This window comes from Chanodichthys erythropterus, chromosome 13 (assembly GCF_024489055.1).
Source record: "Chanodichthys erythropterus isolate Z2021 chromosome 13, ASM2448905v1, whole genome shotgun sequence".
NCBI lineage: Eukaryota > Metazoa > Chordata > Actinopteri > Cypriniformes > Xenocyprididae > Chanodichthys > Chanodichthys erythropterus.
The window spans coordinates 34,711,903-34,730,431 of record NC_090233.1 but is presented as its reverse complement, the minus strand read 5'-3'; the positions used below and the strand labels follow the sequence as shown (position 1 = coordinate 34,730,431).

Genomic DNA, 18,529 nt, shown 5'->3' with positions numbered 1-18,529 from the left:
TGTTATCAGGTCAAACAGTGTAACAGGCCATTCTGAAATATGAAGATAAAGATAACAAGCACGCATTCACAGGATTAGTGAGACATAAATGTTTATTGGTACATCTCTATTACAGACCAACTAATGAATGGCAGCACATATAGACCATATTTTAAAAAGAAGCACATGTGATTTTTACTAAAGGAAAACACAATGAATTACAATTCCATAACAGGACATCTTATTTAACATATTTCTCCATGAATTTCTTGTGGAATTCAGAGCGCAGCGTGTCATTAACGAAGCGCTTTTCTTTACGGGATTCATCCACTCCTTTAGCGCAGTTCTTAAACACGACATCATCGTCCCACCTGCCAAAAACAAAATGTATGAATGCGTTTGTGTTCTATATGCAAGGATATTATTGAGCTCTTTCTGCTTAAACTGTGCAAGGAATTTGCAATTCAATAGTATTATTTAATAATAACAACAACAATCTTTTGTTGTTTTTTTATTAAAGGAATATTGTGGAACTGAAATGTGGACACGTGGTGCTGTTGATATTGCTGGTCTTAGAGTAGAGAAAATATCATACTATTATTATGTAACATTAAAATGAGTGAAAGAGCAGCATGCTTTTTTTGTTTCTTTGCTTTAGGTATAATTCTGCAATGAGTTTGAAGGTAACTTAAAAGAGAAGACCAAACAATCTTGTGTTACTTATTTTAACCACCACAAAATTACCTTCTTTTCACACTGAATGCGTTCTGGCTCTGTGTTTGTTGTTGTTGTTGTTGTTGCTGCTGCTGCTGCTGGCCTGCCAGATTAAGCAGTGGATTCCCACTCAGAATGTTCTCCATACGTATCCTCTCCTCTTCTGCCTTTTGTTCCCTTTCCTTAATCACACACAGACCAACAAAAACAGTAATGACTCAAGCCAATAAGATATCAAGCCTAAGAAAGCGATAAATGCACGTTCAGGCTGGTCATTACAATAAAAGAAACCCTGAGAGGGTGACAAGGATCATCCTGAAGGGGTTTATTTTGCAATAATGACTGGCTGAAATAAGGACCGGGTATTGACACAATTTTCACAACTTCGATTCATAAGCTTGCAATTTGATTAAATTCCAACTGTTATATATCAGATACAGTACATGTAAGGCATTTTTTAATAATAATAAATATAATAAACTTAATTATGTTTCTATACCAATGATTCTGAAAACAATGGCCGTTTTTATGATAGATTTATTAAAGCATTCATTAAATACTGAGGAATAGGTTAAAGGCACAGTATGTAAGTTTCACCACTAGAGGTCACTTATTCAAGACAATAACAAAGGCGTAGCTTGACACCGTGAAACAACTGAATCATGGAAGTTGTCATCTTTACCTCCACACCCTGATGGGACTCAAGGCAGAAATCATGTTCATGGATGAGCTAACGTATTAAAGTTTTATTAACGTTACTGTGGTATGAAGCAGGGTGAGGCCAAGAGCAGAACGAGGTCGGAGGAGCAAATGTTAATGAGAGACACCTGCGCAACACACCGGCCTCAAGTTCCACAGAGGAGCTTGGAAGGATTTAAGAAGGAATGACGGCAGTGAAGGGCGCGAGATGACCAGGCCTGGGACATTTTACGCTGGTGTTTTTATTATGCTTATATGCTGTAGTTGGCCGTTGCAGCTTCTTTCGTTATGTTCTTTATGTCTATTACAATAAAGTTACATTTGAAGTTTGCTGGTTAATTTTATAAAATATTGTATGGTGGAGAAAATGGTGTATTACTGTTACTACAAATAAAACTCTGATTATGCTATGTTACCCTTGACAAAACAGTTTTCTGTTAGTAAAGGGTACCAAACTGTTGCTAAGCTGTCTAATAAAACGCATAATAAATTAAAGCTTCTTTTGTGTTTTCATGGTTTTTACAGAAGTACGACCAGAAATCAAGGGTAACGCTGATACGATGTCATTGACAGGCGGCACAATGACACAGGTTGTTACACTGGTTAAAATTACGAATTTCTCTGGATTTAAACATTGTTGGAAACATTTGGGTCACAATTTAACAAAATGTATAACACTGTGCTAGTGGTTTTTGGATATTTTAATGCAAAAATATTATATATTGTGCCTTTATATAATATTAAAAAATATAATATCTAATTTAGTGCATACATTTATGGCTCATTTACTACATCAGCGACAGAATATATTATATCACCATACAAGGGTATAAATCTGCCACTGCTCCAGTCTCACAGGGTGTTCCTCAAGGTTCAGTTCTGGGTCCACTTCTGTTTATCTTTTATATTTCTCCACTTGGTGACATCATACGCATGCACGGACTTCAATTTCATTGCTATGCTGATGACATTCAAATCTACCTTACCACCAGCTCTGATAGGCTATCCCTGCCTGACTCACTAACTGCATGTATCAGGGATATCAAGCATTGGGTGTCCTTGTATTTTCTTAAACTAAATAACAAAACTGAAATATTGATGACTGGCTCTGCTACCTCAGTCAAAAGGATGGACCTGTCCTTTGAAATTGATGGGGTTCATGTTAAGCCTTCTTCATCTGTCCGTAATCTTGGTGTCTTATTTGACTCATGTCTATCTTTTGCCTCTCATATTTCTTCTGTCGTTAAAAACTCTTTTTTCCATCTTCGTAATATTGCACGTCTTCGATCTTCTCTTACTCTAGCTGATGCTGAAATCTTAATTCATGCATTAGCCACATCACATCACATCACGTCTGGATTATTGCAATGCTCTATTTCTAGGTCTGCCTAAAAACTCATAGCAAGGTTACAGTATGTTCAAAACTCAGCAGCTAGAGTTCTCACCTCTACCAGGCGTTCTGCTCACATTACTCCTCTACTGCATGATCTGCACTGGCTACCTGTGGCATCACGTATTCACTTTAAAACATTACCTCTAACATTTAAGGCATTAAATGGTCTTGCGCCTACTCTACTCCTACTCTCCTGCTCGGTCCCTCAGATCATCTGAGCTTAGTCTTTTGTCCATCCCTCGTTTTCGGCTGTCCACTGTAGGTGGTAGGTCATTTAGTGTTAATGCTCCTAAATTATGGAATTCGCTCCCCCTTACACTTCGTAATATATCATCTTTGCTTAGCTTCAAGACTCAGCTAAAAACGTATCTTTTCAATATGTATTTTGGATAATGTGGCTATATGTGGCCTTATGTGTTTGTATTGTGTATGTGGATGTGTAAATGTATTGTATAGCACTATGTGAAGCGACCTTGAGCTATGGAAAGGCGCTATATAAATAAAACTTCTTATATATTTAGCAAAATGCTCCTCTCAAGATTTTTTTTTTTTTTTAACTATCAAGCTATGGTCAGTGATTGGCTTTTGTAAGTTAAATTTAACATTACGTGACAATGATTACAAGCAGATTAATTGACATCTTTTTGCAGTTGAAACACTGATTACATGAGACATAATGCATTTCTGTAAGTTCTACTGTATCTGTCAACATTCCTTCTGATTTTCATTCATGATTATTTGTGCAGTAACTAATAGAGTGCCCCAGGGATGACGCGTTTTTGTAGGCAAAACCCGGAAGCGTGTTAGCATTTTAGGAGTTCCGGTTCCAACGCCGTAAAGTCTATGGGTTTTTTGAATGGGTTTTTGCTAAATCGCCTGAAATAAGGTCTGTGGTTAACAAAGCCTCTAAATACTTTCACGTTTTGATCTATGACATAAAACACACCAGATATAACCAACTTGTGAGTTTTTAAACTTTTACTGTGTCTTAAAATTGGCGGTTGCTAACAAATTGCTAAAACGTCATCATTAAAAACGGGAAATTTGGACAGCATTTCTCATGAAAAAGTGGAAAGGTATTCATAACAGCACAAATCATAATCAGTGAGCATGTTTTTAAATAGAGTTGTTTTCTAAATAAAGTTTGAGGACGCTTGGTGGTGACGACGTTGATCCGCGACCATGGTGTTTTGTAGTCCGTTTATAGCCTACTGTTAGCCTTTTATATCTGACGACTTTATTTAGGCTTCAAAATCTATAAATGTTGTGTTAACTTGTAAAGATTATCTTGATAGACAAAACGTGTAAGTGTCATAACCCTTTGTTAAACACAGAGCTTATTTTCTGCGATTTTCCAAAAGTCTATGGGAAAAATGAATAGGCTTTCGATCGAGGGAACCCGTGCGCCGCTAACTTCCGGGTTGGCCTACAAAAATGCGTCATCCCTGGGGCACTCTATACTAAAGAGGAAGAGATGATCTGTTTAATTGCCACTTGACCTAAGGCCCTACAGTGATATGTCATGCCACATTTGTTGTGACTAAAAGATTGATTCTTGGGATTTAGGAATTAAATCAGTTCATCAAAATGAGAATCAATTAAATCGAGAAATGATTCAATATGACAAAAAAAATTGGTCACGAGTGATGGGAATAACAGTGTTATAAATAATGTGCGTTACTAACGACGTTACTTTTTTCAGTAACGAGTAATCAAACAAATTACTTTTTCTCCCGTTACAACGCCGTTAGCGTTACTGACAAAAAAAAATGCTGCGATACTATAATTGAGCTCACAAGCGGTTTTCATCCAAGTAAGCTCTCTCTCAGCCATAGGACCTGCAAAGTTTTTTCTCTGGAGTGTGCTGCGGTTAATTGATGCTTGATCGAAAATATGTGAAATTAGTTTTTTTCTAGTCGACTAGTAGTTGTTCATTTAAGCTATTAGTTGACTGATCACATTTATATTAATTTAATTTCTTTAATACTGGAGAGAATAAACCATAATAAGGAGCATTTACATAATATAGGCTATATAGCACTCAAGGGCACGCATAATTGCCATAAAGAACCGGCAAAAGTAATGATTATGAGTGTGACAAAAACAGCAAGGAGACATTTTAATTGTTTATTATTAAAGTAATGTTTTCTGAATCAGTGTCAGCTGCAAAGATGAATTTGTCACTGCTGATTCTCATTGCTGATCATCTGCTCATATGGACGCGCCTAGAGAGATAACGCACATTTCATTTGGATTAGGCTATATAATCAGAGTAGCCTCTTTCTTTTCGTGTTTAATTACTTCATTTTCGTTAAAGTAGATATTTCAAGCATTCTATAGATATATTTCTCATGTCTGCGAGGCAAGCAGCCTCTGAGTTTCGGTTCGTTTAGCCTGTAAGCTCCAGTTCACGCGCCAGTGATCGCGCCCGCGCCTCCATGTCATGATTTTATTGTCTGCTATATTTGCTTGTTATATATTAAATCCAAGCAATTGGTTGATGAAACATTGATTAAAATTAAGATACAATTTTTACAAAACGAAATTCACTTTAAAGAAAGGCTTTCTACAAAACAAAACTTAATGAAGTGTTTAAAATCACGTCTGACTCACTCCATGTCTCCCGATATATTTGCGCATCTTATGATGCATCTTTTACCAAAGACTATAGAATAACACAAGACGTGTCACTCGTATTGTTTTGAATGGGAGAAAGTGTAACGCGCAATATGGCAGAATAAGTCCCGCCTTCTAAAGCCAAGAGCCAATCGCCGACTGGTAAAATCATCGCGTCACTTCAGGTTTCTATAAAAACAGTCAGATGCGCGCCTCCGAAGAGACGCGCATTTAGGTCTGCGCATGCGCATTAGCTTGATCCAGCCTGAAAGAAATATAGTTTTTTTGTCATGATTCGAGCGTTTAGAAACTAAATTTATGAGTCGGTTGTTGTTAGATTTCATTGGTGATTTCAAATATCAAATTTAATCGTAAGGCTGGTGAACAGTTTTGGAGAATCTGATGTTTCCCCATTCAAAGAGATCTGCATGATGCCCAGGATGCCCGAGAGGCGTTTCAAAGATGGCCGCCGAGTGAAATGACTCGTCTTGAAGGGACTTTGATCTTACTCACGCTGTTTACTTTTCATAATCAAATAAATGGATTTAAAACATAACATAGGACTATTTAAACATAAATATGAATTTATGTTTTCTTTAATGGCTACCAAACACAGTAGGCAGAGAAATTTCATGTCGTTAGCAAGAGCGGATCATGAGTCAGGAGTAGCATCAAGAATAATTGATTCTTAGACTTATATGTAATATTGGGGGCATTCAATTTATTTGGCATATTTTTATTTTTTTTAAAGTAACGCAATAGTTACATTCCCTGGTAATTAGTTACTTTTATAATGATGTAACTCAGTTACTAACTCCGTTACTATTTGTGAGAAGTAACTAGTAACTATAACTAATTAATTTTTTTAAGTAACGTGCCCAACACTGTTGGTCACTGAGGCTCACCTTCTTCTCCTGCTCCTCAGCTCGCTCCTTCTTGATCTTCTCCAGTTCAGCCAGCAGGGCGGCAGTGTCATCATCACTGTCGGAGCCGGAGTCAGAGTCATCTTCATCCTAAAACACACACATCCTTTAAAATACAGTCAAAATCAATCCGTATGCCTAAGTATATATAAGAAAGTGTATGTACATCGGTGAGGGGATCATCAGCATCCAGGTTGGCAGCAGGAATCTGATCCAGACGTGGTCGTTTGGAAGAGGATGAAGAAGACGACGAAGAAGTTGTGTGTTCTAAAGGAAACAGGAAAAGATCAGTCAATGAACACATCTTGACGTATCGTTCAAACAAAGCGAAAAACAGTCACGTAAACACATGCTTCCTCACCTCTTGCTCCTCTATCCCCTCTCTTAACAGCAACTCTCTCCCTCTCCTCCAGCTCACGTCTGAAATCACGTGCTCTCACCTCTTCTGGAGCATCCTGAGTGGGCTGCCTGCATATCAGGACACAAGCATATCAGGAAGCGTTTAAATTTGAGATGAAACAGAAGTTATGATGGTCTTTTCTTCCCTATTGTGGTATATATTCGAGTGGAATGGCTTCTCAAACAAGAAACAAAATTTGAAGACTTTTTTCCTTTGGGAATTGATTGGATCGTTGTTGTCTGCTATTGCAATGATCTCATGCAAGTGACGGGTTTTCCCACCCTTGTGCAGGTAAACACACCATCAGAGAAGAGATGTTGCAGAGGGAAGGTTATTTTGATTAAAGATCATGAGGGCACATGAATTTTAAAGAATTGATGTGCACAGATAAATAATTTATTTATAATTACTGCATTATTACATAAATTGTCCATTTCAATTTCATAATGACTAAGTCAAGACTTTCTATGTCAATCATAACCTTCAGGTACTAAACAAATTCTGCCCTAATAATGGCTTCTTCTGCAAAAGAAACTCTGTAAACAGCAACTTCACCTGTATTTGATCTTGGTGTGTCCTGGCAGATCTCTGCTGGAGTACTGTTTGGACAAAGCACTCAGATCACCCTCTCCTTTGCCCCGTCCTCCTCGTGCGGGCTCAAATGTTGGCCTTGCCGCTGTGGTCATCTTTGGTTACCTGAAACAAACAATTTATAAAATCAACATAAGTGATATGACATCTTCAGTCAGTGTGTGATAAAGATTAGAGGTGTCCGACCTGCTATGGAGATTTTATACAAACACATGAAGTATGCTATTGATCACTGGTGTAATACTACACAATTGCATTTGGACATAGATTAATGTTGTTCAACTTTTAAAAGTAAAAAATAGACATCTAATTACTGACTGTTCCTTTTGGCATGAGAATGTGTATGTAGAAACTAAAGCTAATGTATGCAACCTTTAATTTATGTAATAATGCATTGATAAGTTACATTTAGGATAATGGCTAGATCATTTGTTTCAGTTACTTAACTATTGAATTCATTAGACAAAATTGAATGATTTAACCCAATTCCTAGACCTTTTAATTGAGTCTATCAAAATTCTAAAAACAAGGAAATTGGGAATATTTTCTTTGTTTAATGAATATAACAGAACACACGCGTAACGCCTTTATATCGTCTGTAATGTTGACTGTTTCTATTGTTATGGGTTCTCAATAAAAACATGCTCGCTTTACGATACTTGTGTTACATTATTTTACACTCACCTGCAGCAGGGCGATATAAATCCCACGTATAAAGTTACTTCTAAAGTTATCAAATGGAACACACAAGTTAAACGTACTAATCCTGAACAACTAAATTAAAAAGCGAGTTTATATTATTTTTTTCGCGACTAGCCTCTCTGTTGTTGCTAATGACGGATATCCCATCAGCCACCGCGATTCACACGCAACAGTCACGTGTATGTGAGGTTTACGGTGGCCGCAGAGGGAATAACGTTGAAGCGAAGATGAGAAAATCAAATACACTTAAAGGATTAGTTCACTTTCTAATTAAAATTTCCTGATAATTTACTCACTCCCATGACATCCAAGATGTTCATGTCTTTCTTTCTTCAGTCGAAAAGAAATTAAGGTTTTTGATGAAAACATTCCAGGATTCCAGGATTTTTTTCCATATTGAGCCCAAATGGTTGAAGCTCAAAATTACGGTTTACAGCGATCCCAGGCGAGAAATAAGGGTCTTATCTAGATAAACCATCCCTGATTTTCTGAAAAAAAAAATACAATTTTATACGTTTTAACCATAAATCCTCATCTTGAACTAGCGCTCTTCTTCTCTATTTGAATTCAATTGACTAAATTGTCATATACAATATGCTAGTGCAAGTATATAACAATTAGTTCAAACTTTGACCTGTGGAGGGCAGTAATACACTTAGCAGTGTCTACACTGCTGGAATTCAAATAGAGAAGAAGAAGAAGAATAAGAAGAGAGCTAGTTCAATATAAGCATTTATTGTTAAAACTTATATTATTTATTAAGAAAACGAGCAATGGTTTCTCTAGATAAGACCCTTATTTCTCGCCTGGGATTGTGTAGAACGCTTTGAAGCAGCACTGAAACTGTAATTTTGACCTTCAATCATTTGGGCTCCATTGAAGTCCACTATATGGAGAAAAATCCTGGAATGTTTTCATCAAAAACCTTAATTTCTTTTCAACTGAAGAAAGAAAGACATGAACATCTTGGATGACATGGGGGAGAGTAAATTATCAGGAAATTTTAATTTGAAAGTGAACTAATCCTTTAATGATAACTCAACGGATCGCTGTAAATCTGCAACAAATTTAGTTATATTAGTCATTTGTAAAAAGTTGTGTAAATACATAGAAAATACAACTAAAATCATATTTTCTCCGTAATTTCTTGTTGTGCAATGTTAAACATGGACTTTTACTGACACCTAGCCGCGTGGATGTAACATCGCGGATGCCACTGTAAAACACGCTGTTATTAATTTATTCCACAAGCAAATAAAAATTATCTTACCAAGATAAACAAATCATATTCGGTTGGTCATATGATCTTATTTTGTCTGCCACCAAGGCGACACGTTGTACGTGTACATTTAAAAAAAAAAACTTTATCAGCAATATAGTTCAGGCCATTTTTTTTGTTGTTATTTTATGAACCTACTTTACAGAACAGGATCATCTAGCAGGTTTTGCGTCTCGCCCCAGGCTCTGATGGCTGTGGTAATGTTATGATAATCAGTGCAGTACAGGAATAAAGACTTTTGTTGACTCAACTGATTCTTTAACTAGAATTACAACACATTCTAAAAACTATTGTGCCCTCTAAATAAAAACTAAATTGTAAACAAAACTAAAATGAATGTAAAGAGTACACTTGGAATAGTATTTAACTTTTAAAATGCAAAACGATAAATAACCTTTAAGACTTTCCACCACTTTTAATGCATTGATAAGGAGACACAGACAAACTGAGGTTTTTACTAGCTTTAATATTCCTGAAACTTCTGTTGCAGAAAAAAAAAAAGTACAAAAGTGTCCGACAGTAAAAAGATGTGAATGCATGGGGGACATAAGAGAGCCTCACTCACTAAAACAGCAGTGTCTCATACAGGCCTGCAAAAGTCATCTATGAAATATCACTAATACGAAGCCAAACAAAACAGAGTAATCAATTAATATACAAAACCACACAGTTGACCAGGCAGTAAGACATGCAATAATACAGTCTTTCCATGAGTGAGAGAGAGAGAGCGAAAGAAGAGAGTAAAAGGAGAGGAAGAGAGTAAAAGGAGAGAGAGAGAGAGAGAGAGAGAGAGAGAGAGAGAGAGAGAGAGAGAGAGAGAGAGAGAGAGAGAGAGAGAGAGAGAGAGAGAGAGAGAGAGAGAGAGAGAGAGAGAGAGAGAGAGAGAGAGAGAGAGAGAGAGAGAGAGAGAGAGAGAGAGAGAGAGAGAGAGAGATGAATTGAGCATCTATAAAAACTGTTCAGCATATCAGACATTTCAATTCATAACATTTCCATATATTTGTTGACAGCTCTTTCTGCTTTGTCTGCTTTCAGAAGTTCTGAAACGTTTTGCATATGAGATCTGAGGCTGGGATCAGCCAGGGCTCCTGAAATGGCTCTATACAGTTCTGTCTGTTTTGTAAATATGTGTGATTACTAAAATTGCTGAGAACAGCCAAAGAAAAAACAAAAAATTATAATAATAATTTCAGATATTTGCATATGTGACATCATCAGAATAAAACACAACACAGAGAGAACCTGTGAGCGATGGAGGGTGAAGCTTTCTCACAGTAATGACACATCTGGGAAAGGGGTCATTGTTATAGTATGAGGTCATTGCTATGGTAACAGCAGTGAGCTACTGCTGCGGTCAAACTTCTTGCCTTTCGAGAGTGCAGCAACCTGTTTCAACAATTCTCTGTTCTTCGCCTGAGAGACAAACACAAACCCAACAGTTAGTGAATTTTAGACACGCTGCAATAAAAAAAAAAAAAAAAAAAAAAAAAAAAAAAACTTATTCAGGCAAGGATGCATTAAATTGATTAAAATTTAGATTGATTTGTTTCAAATAAATGTTGTTCTTTTGAATTTTCTATCATTTAATAAAATAAAAAAGTATAATGGTTTACAAAAAAAAATAGTTAGCATCATGACTGTTTTCAACATTAGTAATAAAGGTCTCTTGAGCAGCAAATCAGCATATTAGAATGATTTCTGAAGGATCATGTGACACTGAAGACGGGAGTAATGATGCTGAAAATTCAGCTTTGATCACAGGAATAAATTACATTTTAAAATATATTCAAATACAAAAATAGTTATTTAAATTATTTCACAATATTACTATTTTACTCTACTTTTGATTAATGCAGATTTAGTGAGCATAAAGGACTTCTTTCAAAAACATTAAAAACAAACCTTGCCGACCCCAAACGTAAAGGTGCAGTAAGTGGTATTTGAACTAAGCTGTTGGACATTGTTGATATTTGAAATCAGCCCAAACAAACCCACCCCTCTCTTCATTGCTCTGCCTCCAAAACTCCCACTCCAATCCTAAGCACTCTGCTCTGAGTCTGTCTCGAACCGCTGCAATGATGCAAAACACCTCATTCTCTAGCGGCCGTCAACTCTCACTATCTGGCCACTGTTACACATGTAATGTGAGTGGATGTCTGTTTATAACAGCTGAAACGCAACAAAATGCTTCATGAAAAATAAAGCGTAAATACAAAGTGTTCATTGTTAGTCGCAAACAGCTCCAGACAATCAAAACCCAGTGTTACTTACATGAGAGAGCTAAGAGGGAAGGCCTGAAAACTGGTTAGATCCCGCTTCTCAAGCGCTGGAAAGCTTTTCTAATATAACCTGGTCCTAAAGCGCTTGCCCAGGCATAAACCCTCATTCCAGTGATATTCTTTTGAGCTCTTTTGTATTGTGTCCCATTTCTCTTTCGTTTTTTTTTTTTTTTTTTTCTGATTTTCAAATCTCCCTCTCGTTCTCTCTTCGATCGTCATACGCCCCCTGATGCTGATTGGTTAGATGTTTGTTATTGGACTCGGCCTGACTAACTTCCAAACAGTGAATTTGAAATATCACTGAGTCCCCCTTTAAGAACAGTAGTGAAATTTCTTAAAGTGCTCATCAAAAAAAAAAACTGACAAACACAATTTCCAGAGTTTTAACAAAATAATAATGGCATATTCCAGTTACCACATAAATGTATTAATCAGCATGTGTGGTGATTTGAGTTTTGGAGAGTGTACGGTGTAAGTGACCTGTTGTTGCTCCATGGCCTCTTTGTGTGCTTTCTCCATGTTGTTCATCTTCACCCGCATATTTGACTCCTGATACTGAAAGTCTGCCTTCAGCTCTGTCAGCTGAAACAGTAAACAAAGTTAGGAAATGATCTTTGCAAAATATTTAAGAACAGAAGTCATTTTTCTACAGTGTTAGTTGTGTGCTGATAATGCAGTGAACCAGTTTCCCTTGTGTTTCATTAGCAACGACCCAACATAGATTCTACAACAAACAAACGCACTACAAATATTCTATTTTTGGAACTGAATTGGCAACAGTGCATAGGAAGTTCAGCTGGAATTTATTGTATTGCAACTCAAATCTACATCAATACATTCTTTACGTCTTCACTGACAGACTTCTAGTAACAGCTCAAACACTTAGCATAATTATCACCTCCGGAAGCAAAAGGACTGTGATGTGGGCGGCTGGCCACAGACAGCAGGATGGAGCTCAGAGAGAGACTAATAATAAGTTAATTAACACATTTAAGGGTCCATCAATCGCTATGTACTATTTTCTGTATCTCATTTCAGAGTTTGTTCCATAAATATATAAAAAGAGGACTGTTAGAGTCATATGACTCTGATTTGGTCAATCATACTGTAGCTTGAAAGAGCTACAACTACAACACTGACTCAATGTGAATGTTGTGCCAGAGTCAGGAAGTGGCATCACAGTTACCTTCCTGTCTTTCTCAAGGATGGTCTGGTCTCTCTGCTGGAGCATGCGCTTCATGGACATCACTTCCTCTTTTAGCTGGCTAATCAAGATGAAGTTATCCGTGCCTCCAGAATCCATCGACTGAGTGATGGAACTACTGGAGGGGGGAAAAAAATAGAAATGTTTAGCATTGAAAGAAAGAATGTGTCAGCCTGTCCACACAGTGAGAAGTATTTACCTGTCTCCATTGGATGGCTTTGTCTCTAGCTTGGGTTTTTTCTTTGGCGTTTCCTTCTGAATGCTACATCAGAGAAGTATATTAGAGCCAATCCATCTCAACGTAATCTCACAGCATGGACAAAGAGACACTGACCATTCTAAATATTAAACTACAGCCGAATAGAAATGGCATGTAAAGCAGCGTGTGCATGTAAAAGAGACATATCTCACCTCTGCTTCCACAGGCCCTGATCCTGCTCTGGACTTAAAGTACCACTTATTCTGTAATGCACAGTGACAGCATTTTTGAAAGGATTTCCAATAAGCAAGTTTGTGTTCATGTGATTGGGTGCTCATACGCTTCGGTTGCTTGTATTTGTATTATATCACACGTGCTTACTTGTGATGTGAACTTGCGTGTCTGTGGTGCTGATGATGATGATGGTGTCTCTGATGTTCCTTCTCACTGAGGGAAGAAGAGTTGGAGTGGGAAGAGCCAAGGCCTTTCCGCTGCTCTTTCGTTTTTTGTAGAACACGACGATATGACAGTGTGCAAAGCCAACACAAGAGCTTCCCATCCACCTGCAGAAAGAGGTAATTGACATCTGCATCAAGTTTGCCCAGTGTTATTTTTGTATTATTTATATAATATTAGAGTATTTATTGATACATTTTTAAATGTATTCATTAAAGTTTTATATTTTCAGTTTTCATATTAAGTTTTAGTAATTTTGTGGTGCTTTTGTTATTTTTATTTTAACATTTCTATTTAGCTTTAATCTTTTTTATTTTAGTTTCAGGAATTTCCAAGGCAGCATTTCTAGTTACATTTTTTTATTTAATATTTATATTTTATTGCAGCTTTATTGAAAATAATTTTTAATAGTTTTAGTAAACAATAACACTGTGTGTGCGCTCTTGTTTTGTGATGGCGCATAACACCTTTGATGTTATGAAACTTGAGACTTCTTAACAATATTTAATAATGATAAAATGATGCAGCAGCAGTTCAGCTTTGCGTTTAATTTGTGTTTAAGAAAAATAACCATATTTAAAACTTTATAAACTAAAATAAGGCAGACGGCCTACGCCAGTCAACTTGAGCCAAAAGAGTAACTTCTGAAGCGATGTATGACATAGGATGTAGGAATAGCGTTAGCTTGGACGGCTCTCGCGGTTCAAACAAATAGGGCTGGACAACAAACTCAAGCTCCTCATATCGAAATCCTCTGATATTTCTCTTTAAAAATTCTTGTTTTAGACTTATAATTTGTGACCAGTGTTTTGTTTTGCTCTATTCTCTGCGTTTCTGCGTTCGTCAATGCGTCAAGTCAGATTACTCTTTTGGCGCATGTCGATTTGCATAGGTCGTCTGCCGAAAGCTACTTATTTTAGTTTATAAAGATTTAAATATGGATATTTTCAATACTAAAACCCATCGCTTCACTTCAGAAGGCCTTTATTAACCCCCCTGGAGCCATGTGGATATCTTTTATGATGGATGGATGCACTTTTTCTGAATCAGGAGCTCTATTCACTACTATTATAAAGCTTGGAAGAGCCAGGATATCATGGGATAATTTAAATTTTAGGGTGAACTATCCCTTTAAAGGGTTAGTTCACCCAAAAATGAAAATTCTGTCATTCGTAAGTAATTTTTGGGTGAACTAACCCATAGGGAGCAATGACATTTCCTCTCTCAAGATCCATAAAGGTACTAAAAACATTTAAATCAGTTCATGCGAGTACAGTGGTTCAATATTAATATTATAAAGAGACAAGAATATATTTTTGGTGTGCCAAAAAAAAACTAAATAACGACTTATATAGTGATGGCCGATTTCAAAACGCAGCTTTAGGAATCTTCAGAGTATAGATGAATCAGCGTGTCAAATCAACTGTTCGGAGCGCCAAAGTCACGTGATTTCAGCAATATGGCGGTTTGACATGCGATCTGAATCATGATTCGATACACTGATTCATTTGTGCTCCGTAGCTTCCTGAAGCAGTGTTTTGAAATCGGCCATCACTAAATCATTATAGTCATTATTTTGTTTTTTTTTGGTGCACCAAAAATATTCTCGTCGCTTTATAACATTAATATTGAACCACTGTACTCACATGAACTGATTTAAATATGTTTTTAGTATATTAATGGATCTTGAGAGAGGAAATGTCATTGCTCCCTATGGAGGCCTCACGGAGCCATCGGATTTCAACAAAAATATCTTAATTTGTGTTCCGAAGATTAACGAAGGTCTTACGGGTGTGGAACGGCATGAGGGTGAGCAATAAATGACAGAATTTTCATTTTTGGGTGAACTAACCCTTTAACTCAGATTTTCAGCACTGTAATTTCAAACAGAAATAGAGTTAAATGTAAAAAACAAACAAACATTAAATTCAAAACTGCAGCTGTGGGGTTAATGGCCAGACATCACTTTTGTCCACTACTGTATGCATCATGAAGAACGCAATACACTGCTGATCATAAATCAGTAAAGCTGGATGATCAGCTTCAGCTATTAACATTGGTGGGAGGAAATAAATGATTCAGTTCTGTGTGTTTTGTACAACTTGTTCAATAATTAATGACAGACATAATTGAGCTTTCAGTGTGTGCTGAAATCTGGAGACAGTGACTCTTCAATCAGTCAGAGCAGGATGAATCACATCACAGATATGCAATGCGAGAGAACTGCCAGAGTGTGTGGATGAGTAATAAGACTGAACACGAATGTGCATGATTGGTCACCTTTCTCCTTCCCTCGTCCTTCCTGTCGAAGGCACACTGCTGCTTGCACTGTTCGCAGGTCTGTGGAGGGCCGTACTTCTTCTCAGAGTTGGTGCAGCGCTGACATTTGGTCCCAATGAACGCAGCAATGATGTTACAGTACTGACATGGCTTCGGCTGACAAAGGAGAAAAAGGTGCATTAATGCATCCACCTACAGGATTTCCAGTTATTTAAACATACTCTCACATGAACTTACCGTTCCAAACTGTTTGACATTCTGTGCACACTTCTTACAGATAGTGTTGGTCTTGCTGAAAATAAGGAAAGATCTTCCATTAGTACAGATATGATGATACATGTTTTAGCAGCCTCTGTGGCCAGTGAGCAAAGACCCTGATTGTGTACATGACTCTCACCTCTCCTGCTGAAACTCTGACCTGCAGTAGGTGCATTTTACTATAGGGTGCGCGATCCGACACTCCTGGGAGGAAAAATGATATGTACCAATTATATGCTGTAAACTTAAAAATGTGCTTTAATGTAGGCTACACAGAACAATGGCAGTGCAGTACATTATGTAGGACTGCTGGGTTGTATCTTTGAGTGTTTTCACGCTTGGTCCTTTTCAGGGGTCTGAGCATGGTTAGCTTGATTTTTGGCCCATATGTGAACACTTCAAACAATCTCAGACCTTTTTAAAGTGAACCAAACAGAGATCATCTTGGGACACTTGCCTCCAGTTTCACAGACAAGGCTTAAGAAAGCCCTAGACTAAAATGCATGTTTGAGCTGTTTTATCTGAAAGTAACTTAACCTGACATATCTTAAAATATGTCAGTGTCATTGTTTTGTTTCAAGGTACACACCAGTAATGTTTTTTTTCTTTTTTCTAGGGCACGTTCATAAAAGCTACTTAGATGCCCTAATTGAACTAAGGCTTAATCCTGGCTTAGTCTAAGCCCTATCTGTGAAACCAGGCCTTGATTTTTCCATTTGCAGATTCTGATTTAGTTTGGTCATCCATACAAATTGGCTATTCATCATGCTACTTCTGCTGGAAGTTCTCTTTAAGTGATTAATTCACAACATACACTTGTCTATGGTCATTCCAATCGCTTCCAAATTCCATGAGAGAGACGTGGCTGTGTGAACGTCTTGTTTATGTTTTCATGTTAAGGTCGTGAGATGATATTATTAAAATACTGTATGTAATAATTAATGCATGTTCAATAATGTATGGAGTGAATACTTGCTAGTTCTCATAATGCCCAATTTCTCCAGTAGATTTAATTAAATACATTATTGGATTTGTAAATTACTGATTTATGTTTAAAATGTATACTATGCAACCATTGACCTTGTGCAGGCATCTGTGTCTAACACATTTTTGTATTTTCAGCAAAGCGGAATTATGAATATTTCTACACAGATGTCACGACTGCCTTGAGCAAAAAATAAACAATTCAAAGAAAACAATTCAAAATAAACATATAGATGGATGTTTGATAACGAGCAAGAATATGAATACTATAACAAAATGTATATTTTTGTGCCAAAGATGTTTCTTATTTAACATATATTATGTTCAAAGTTAAGCTCAATCAACAGAATTTTTAGAAATGCTGTTTAACAAGATAATAATAAATAAAACATTCTTTGACAAAATAAAAATCTTAAGAAGCTCAATTAAGTGAATTGAATTAAATTTGAGGGTATAGGTTCAGCCATCAAGCACTGAATTCGACTATATCCAAAAACAAACGGTAAGAACACAAAGAGGTTTGAAACCCCATTACTGCTTAAGTGGACCAAAAAAAGGATTTGAGTCCTTTTTCAGGGACAGTGTGAATGTAAAGAGAACTGGGTTCTTCTTCTTTCTTTCTTTTTTCACTTGGTTCATCGTTTGGTCCGCTTCAAGGGGTCTGAGCTCGGTTCTTTTAAACGGGACTCAAGTGTGAAAACACAAAACAAACCGGTTTTAAGACAACAGTGGTGTTTTAGCTGAAACAATGTCTGGATGATTCTGCCGTTAACAATAAACGCATAAATAACTCTTTGACCTAACACAGAACACACATTTTTACACGAGACCCTTGAAGCGCATGTAAACAGTAAACAGTAAACAGTGCTCTCTCACCTTGCAGAGCTGCTGGCCCTGCGACAACTCCTCGAACGGGAACCGCTGGTTACACTTGGTGCAGGCGTACAGGGCCGATGTGGCCATCACCAACCACACAAACACACAATTACCGCTAACGTTACTGTTGAAATATAACTACACTTACGCGCGGACGACCTTTAACACATGTGACGAGGTGAGACCTGAGCAGATTAAAACCCAATTAAAACGGCATTTAATCCCGATAAATAAAATGGATCCAACCATCTAAAACTGCTCTGCGGATACTACTATAAAACATCAGTGGCTTATACTCATGACTAAGAACTAAATACAACTAAAATATGGCTATACCTAAAAAGAATAACTAAAACCCTGATTTCATATCTCGGTATTTCGGCTTCTAGCGAGAATTTTGCTTTCTCCTTTTTGTATCTCAGTCGACGCACAAACCGGATGCGACCTGTGACTACAAAGGAAAGACTCAACAGCCAATCGGGAGGCTGTGCCAATGGGCGGGAAGAATGGTTTTGAAATTTAAGAACCAATCAAAGACCTCGTCCCGCCCCTTTAAAGACCTACGCAAGGATTTTTGTGACGCGTGTTAGTGATGTAAAGATCTCACCCTTTCTCATAGAGTGGAACAGGAAAGAGTACAGCTGAAAAATAGAGCAGAACGGTGTATATTAAAAACCATATCCCCCTTCAGGAGAGC

At 37.1% G+C, this 18,529-nt stretch overlaps 2 protein-coding genes across 2 annotated transcripts; both read right to left on the bottom strand.

The window, feature by feature from the left end:
* Positions 1 to 74: 74 nt before the first annotated feature.
* Positions 75 to 8,202, bottom strand: cwc15 (CWC15 spliceosome associated protein homolog). Its single transcript, XM_067408036.1, has 7 exons — positions 8,000 to 8,202; positions 7,280 to 7,420; positions 6,686 to 6,792; positions 6,491 to 6,591; positions 6,307 to 6,414; positions 724 to 875; positions 75 to 350 (listed from the first exon to the last, which is right to left on the bottom strand). Exons 2-7 carry the CDS (start codon positions 7,408 to 7,410, stop codon positions 221 to 223), a joined length of 729 nt encoding a protein of 242 aa, XP_067264137.1. The 5' UTR covers positions 7,411 to 7,420; positions 8,000 to 8,202; the 3' UTR covers positions 75 to 220.
* Positions 8,203 to 9,723: 1,521 nt separating this feature from the next.
* fam76b (family with sequence similarity 76 member B) lies at positions 9,724 to 18,274 on the bottom strand. The gene is made up of 10 exons (XM_067406401.1): positions 17,833 to 18,274; positions 16,112 to 16,176; positions 15,952 to 16,006; positions 15,715 to 15,870; positions 13,360 to 13,541; positions 13,191 to 13,241; positions 12,979 to 13,041; positions 12,762 to 12,897; positions 12,056 to 12,157; positions 9,724 to 10,709 (listed from the first exon to the last, which is right to left on the bottom strand). The coding sequence occupies exons 1-10, from the start codon at positions 17,917 to 17,919 to the stop codon at positions 10,620 to 10,622; spliced, it is 987 nt and encodes a 328-aa protein (XP_067262502.1). The 5' UTR covers positions 17,920 to 18,274; the 3' UTR covers positions 9,724 to 10,619.
* Between the last annotated feature and the right edge of the window lie 255 nt (positions 18,275 to 18,529).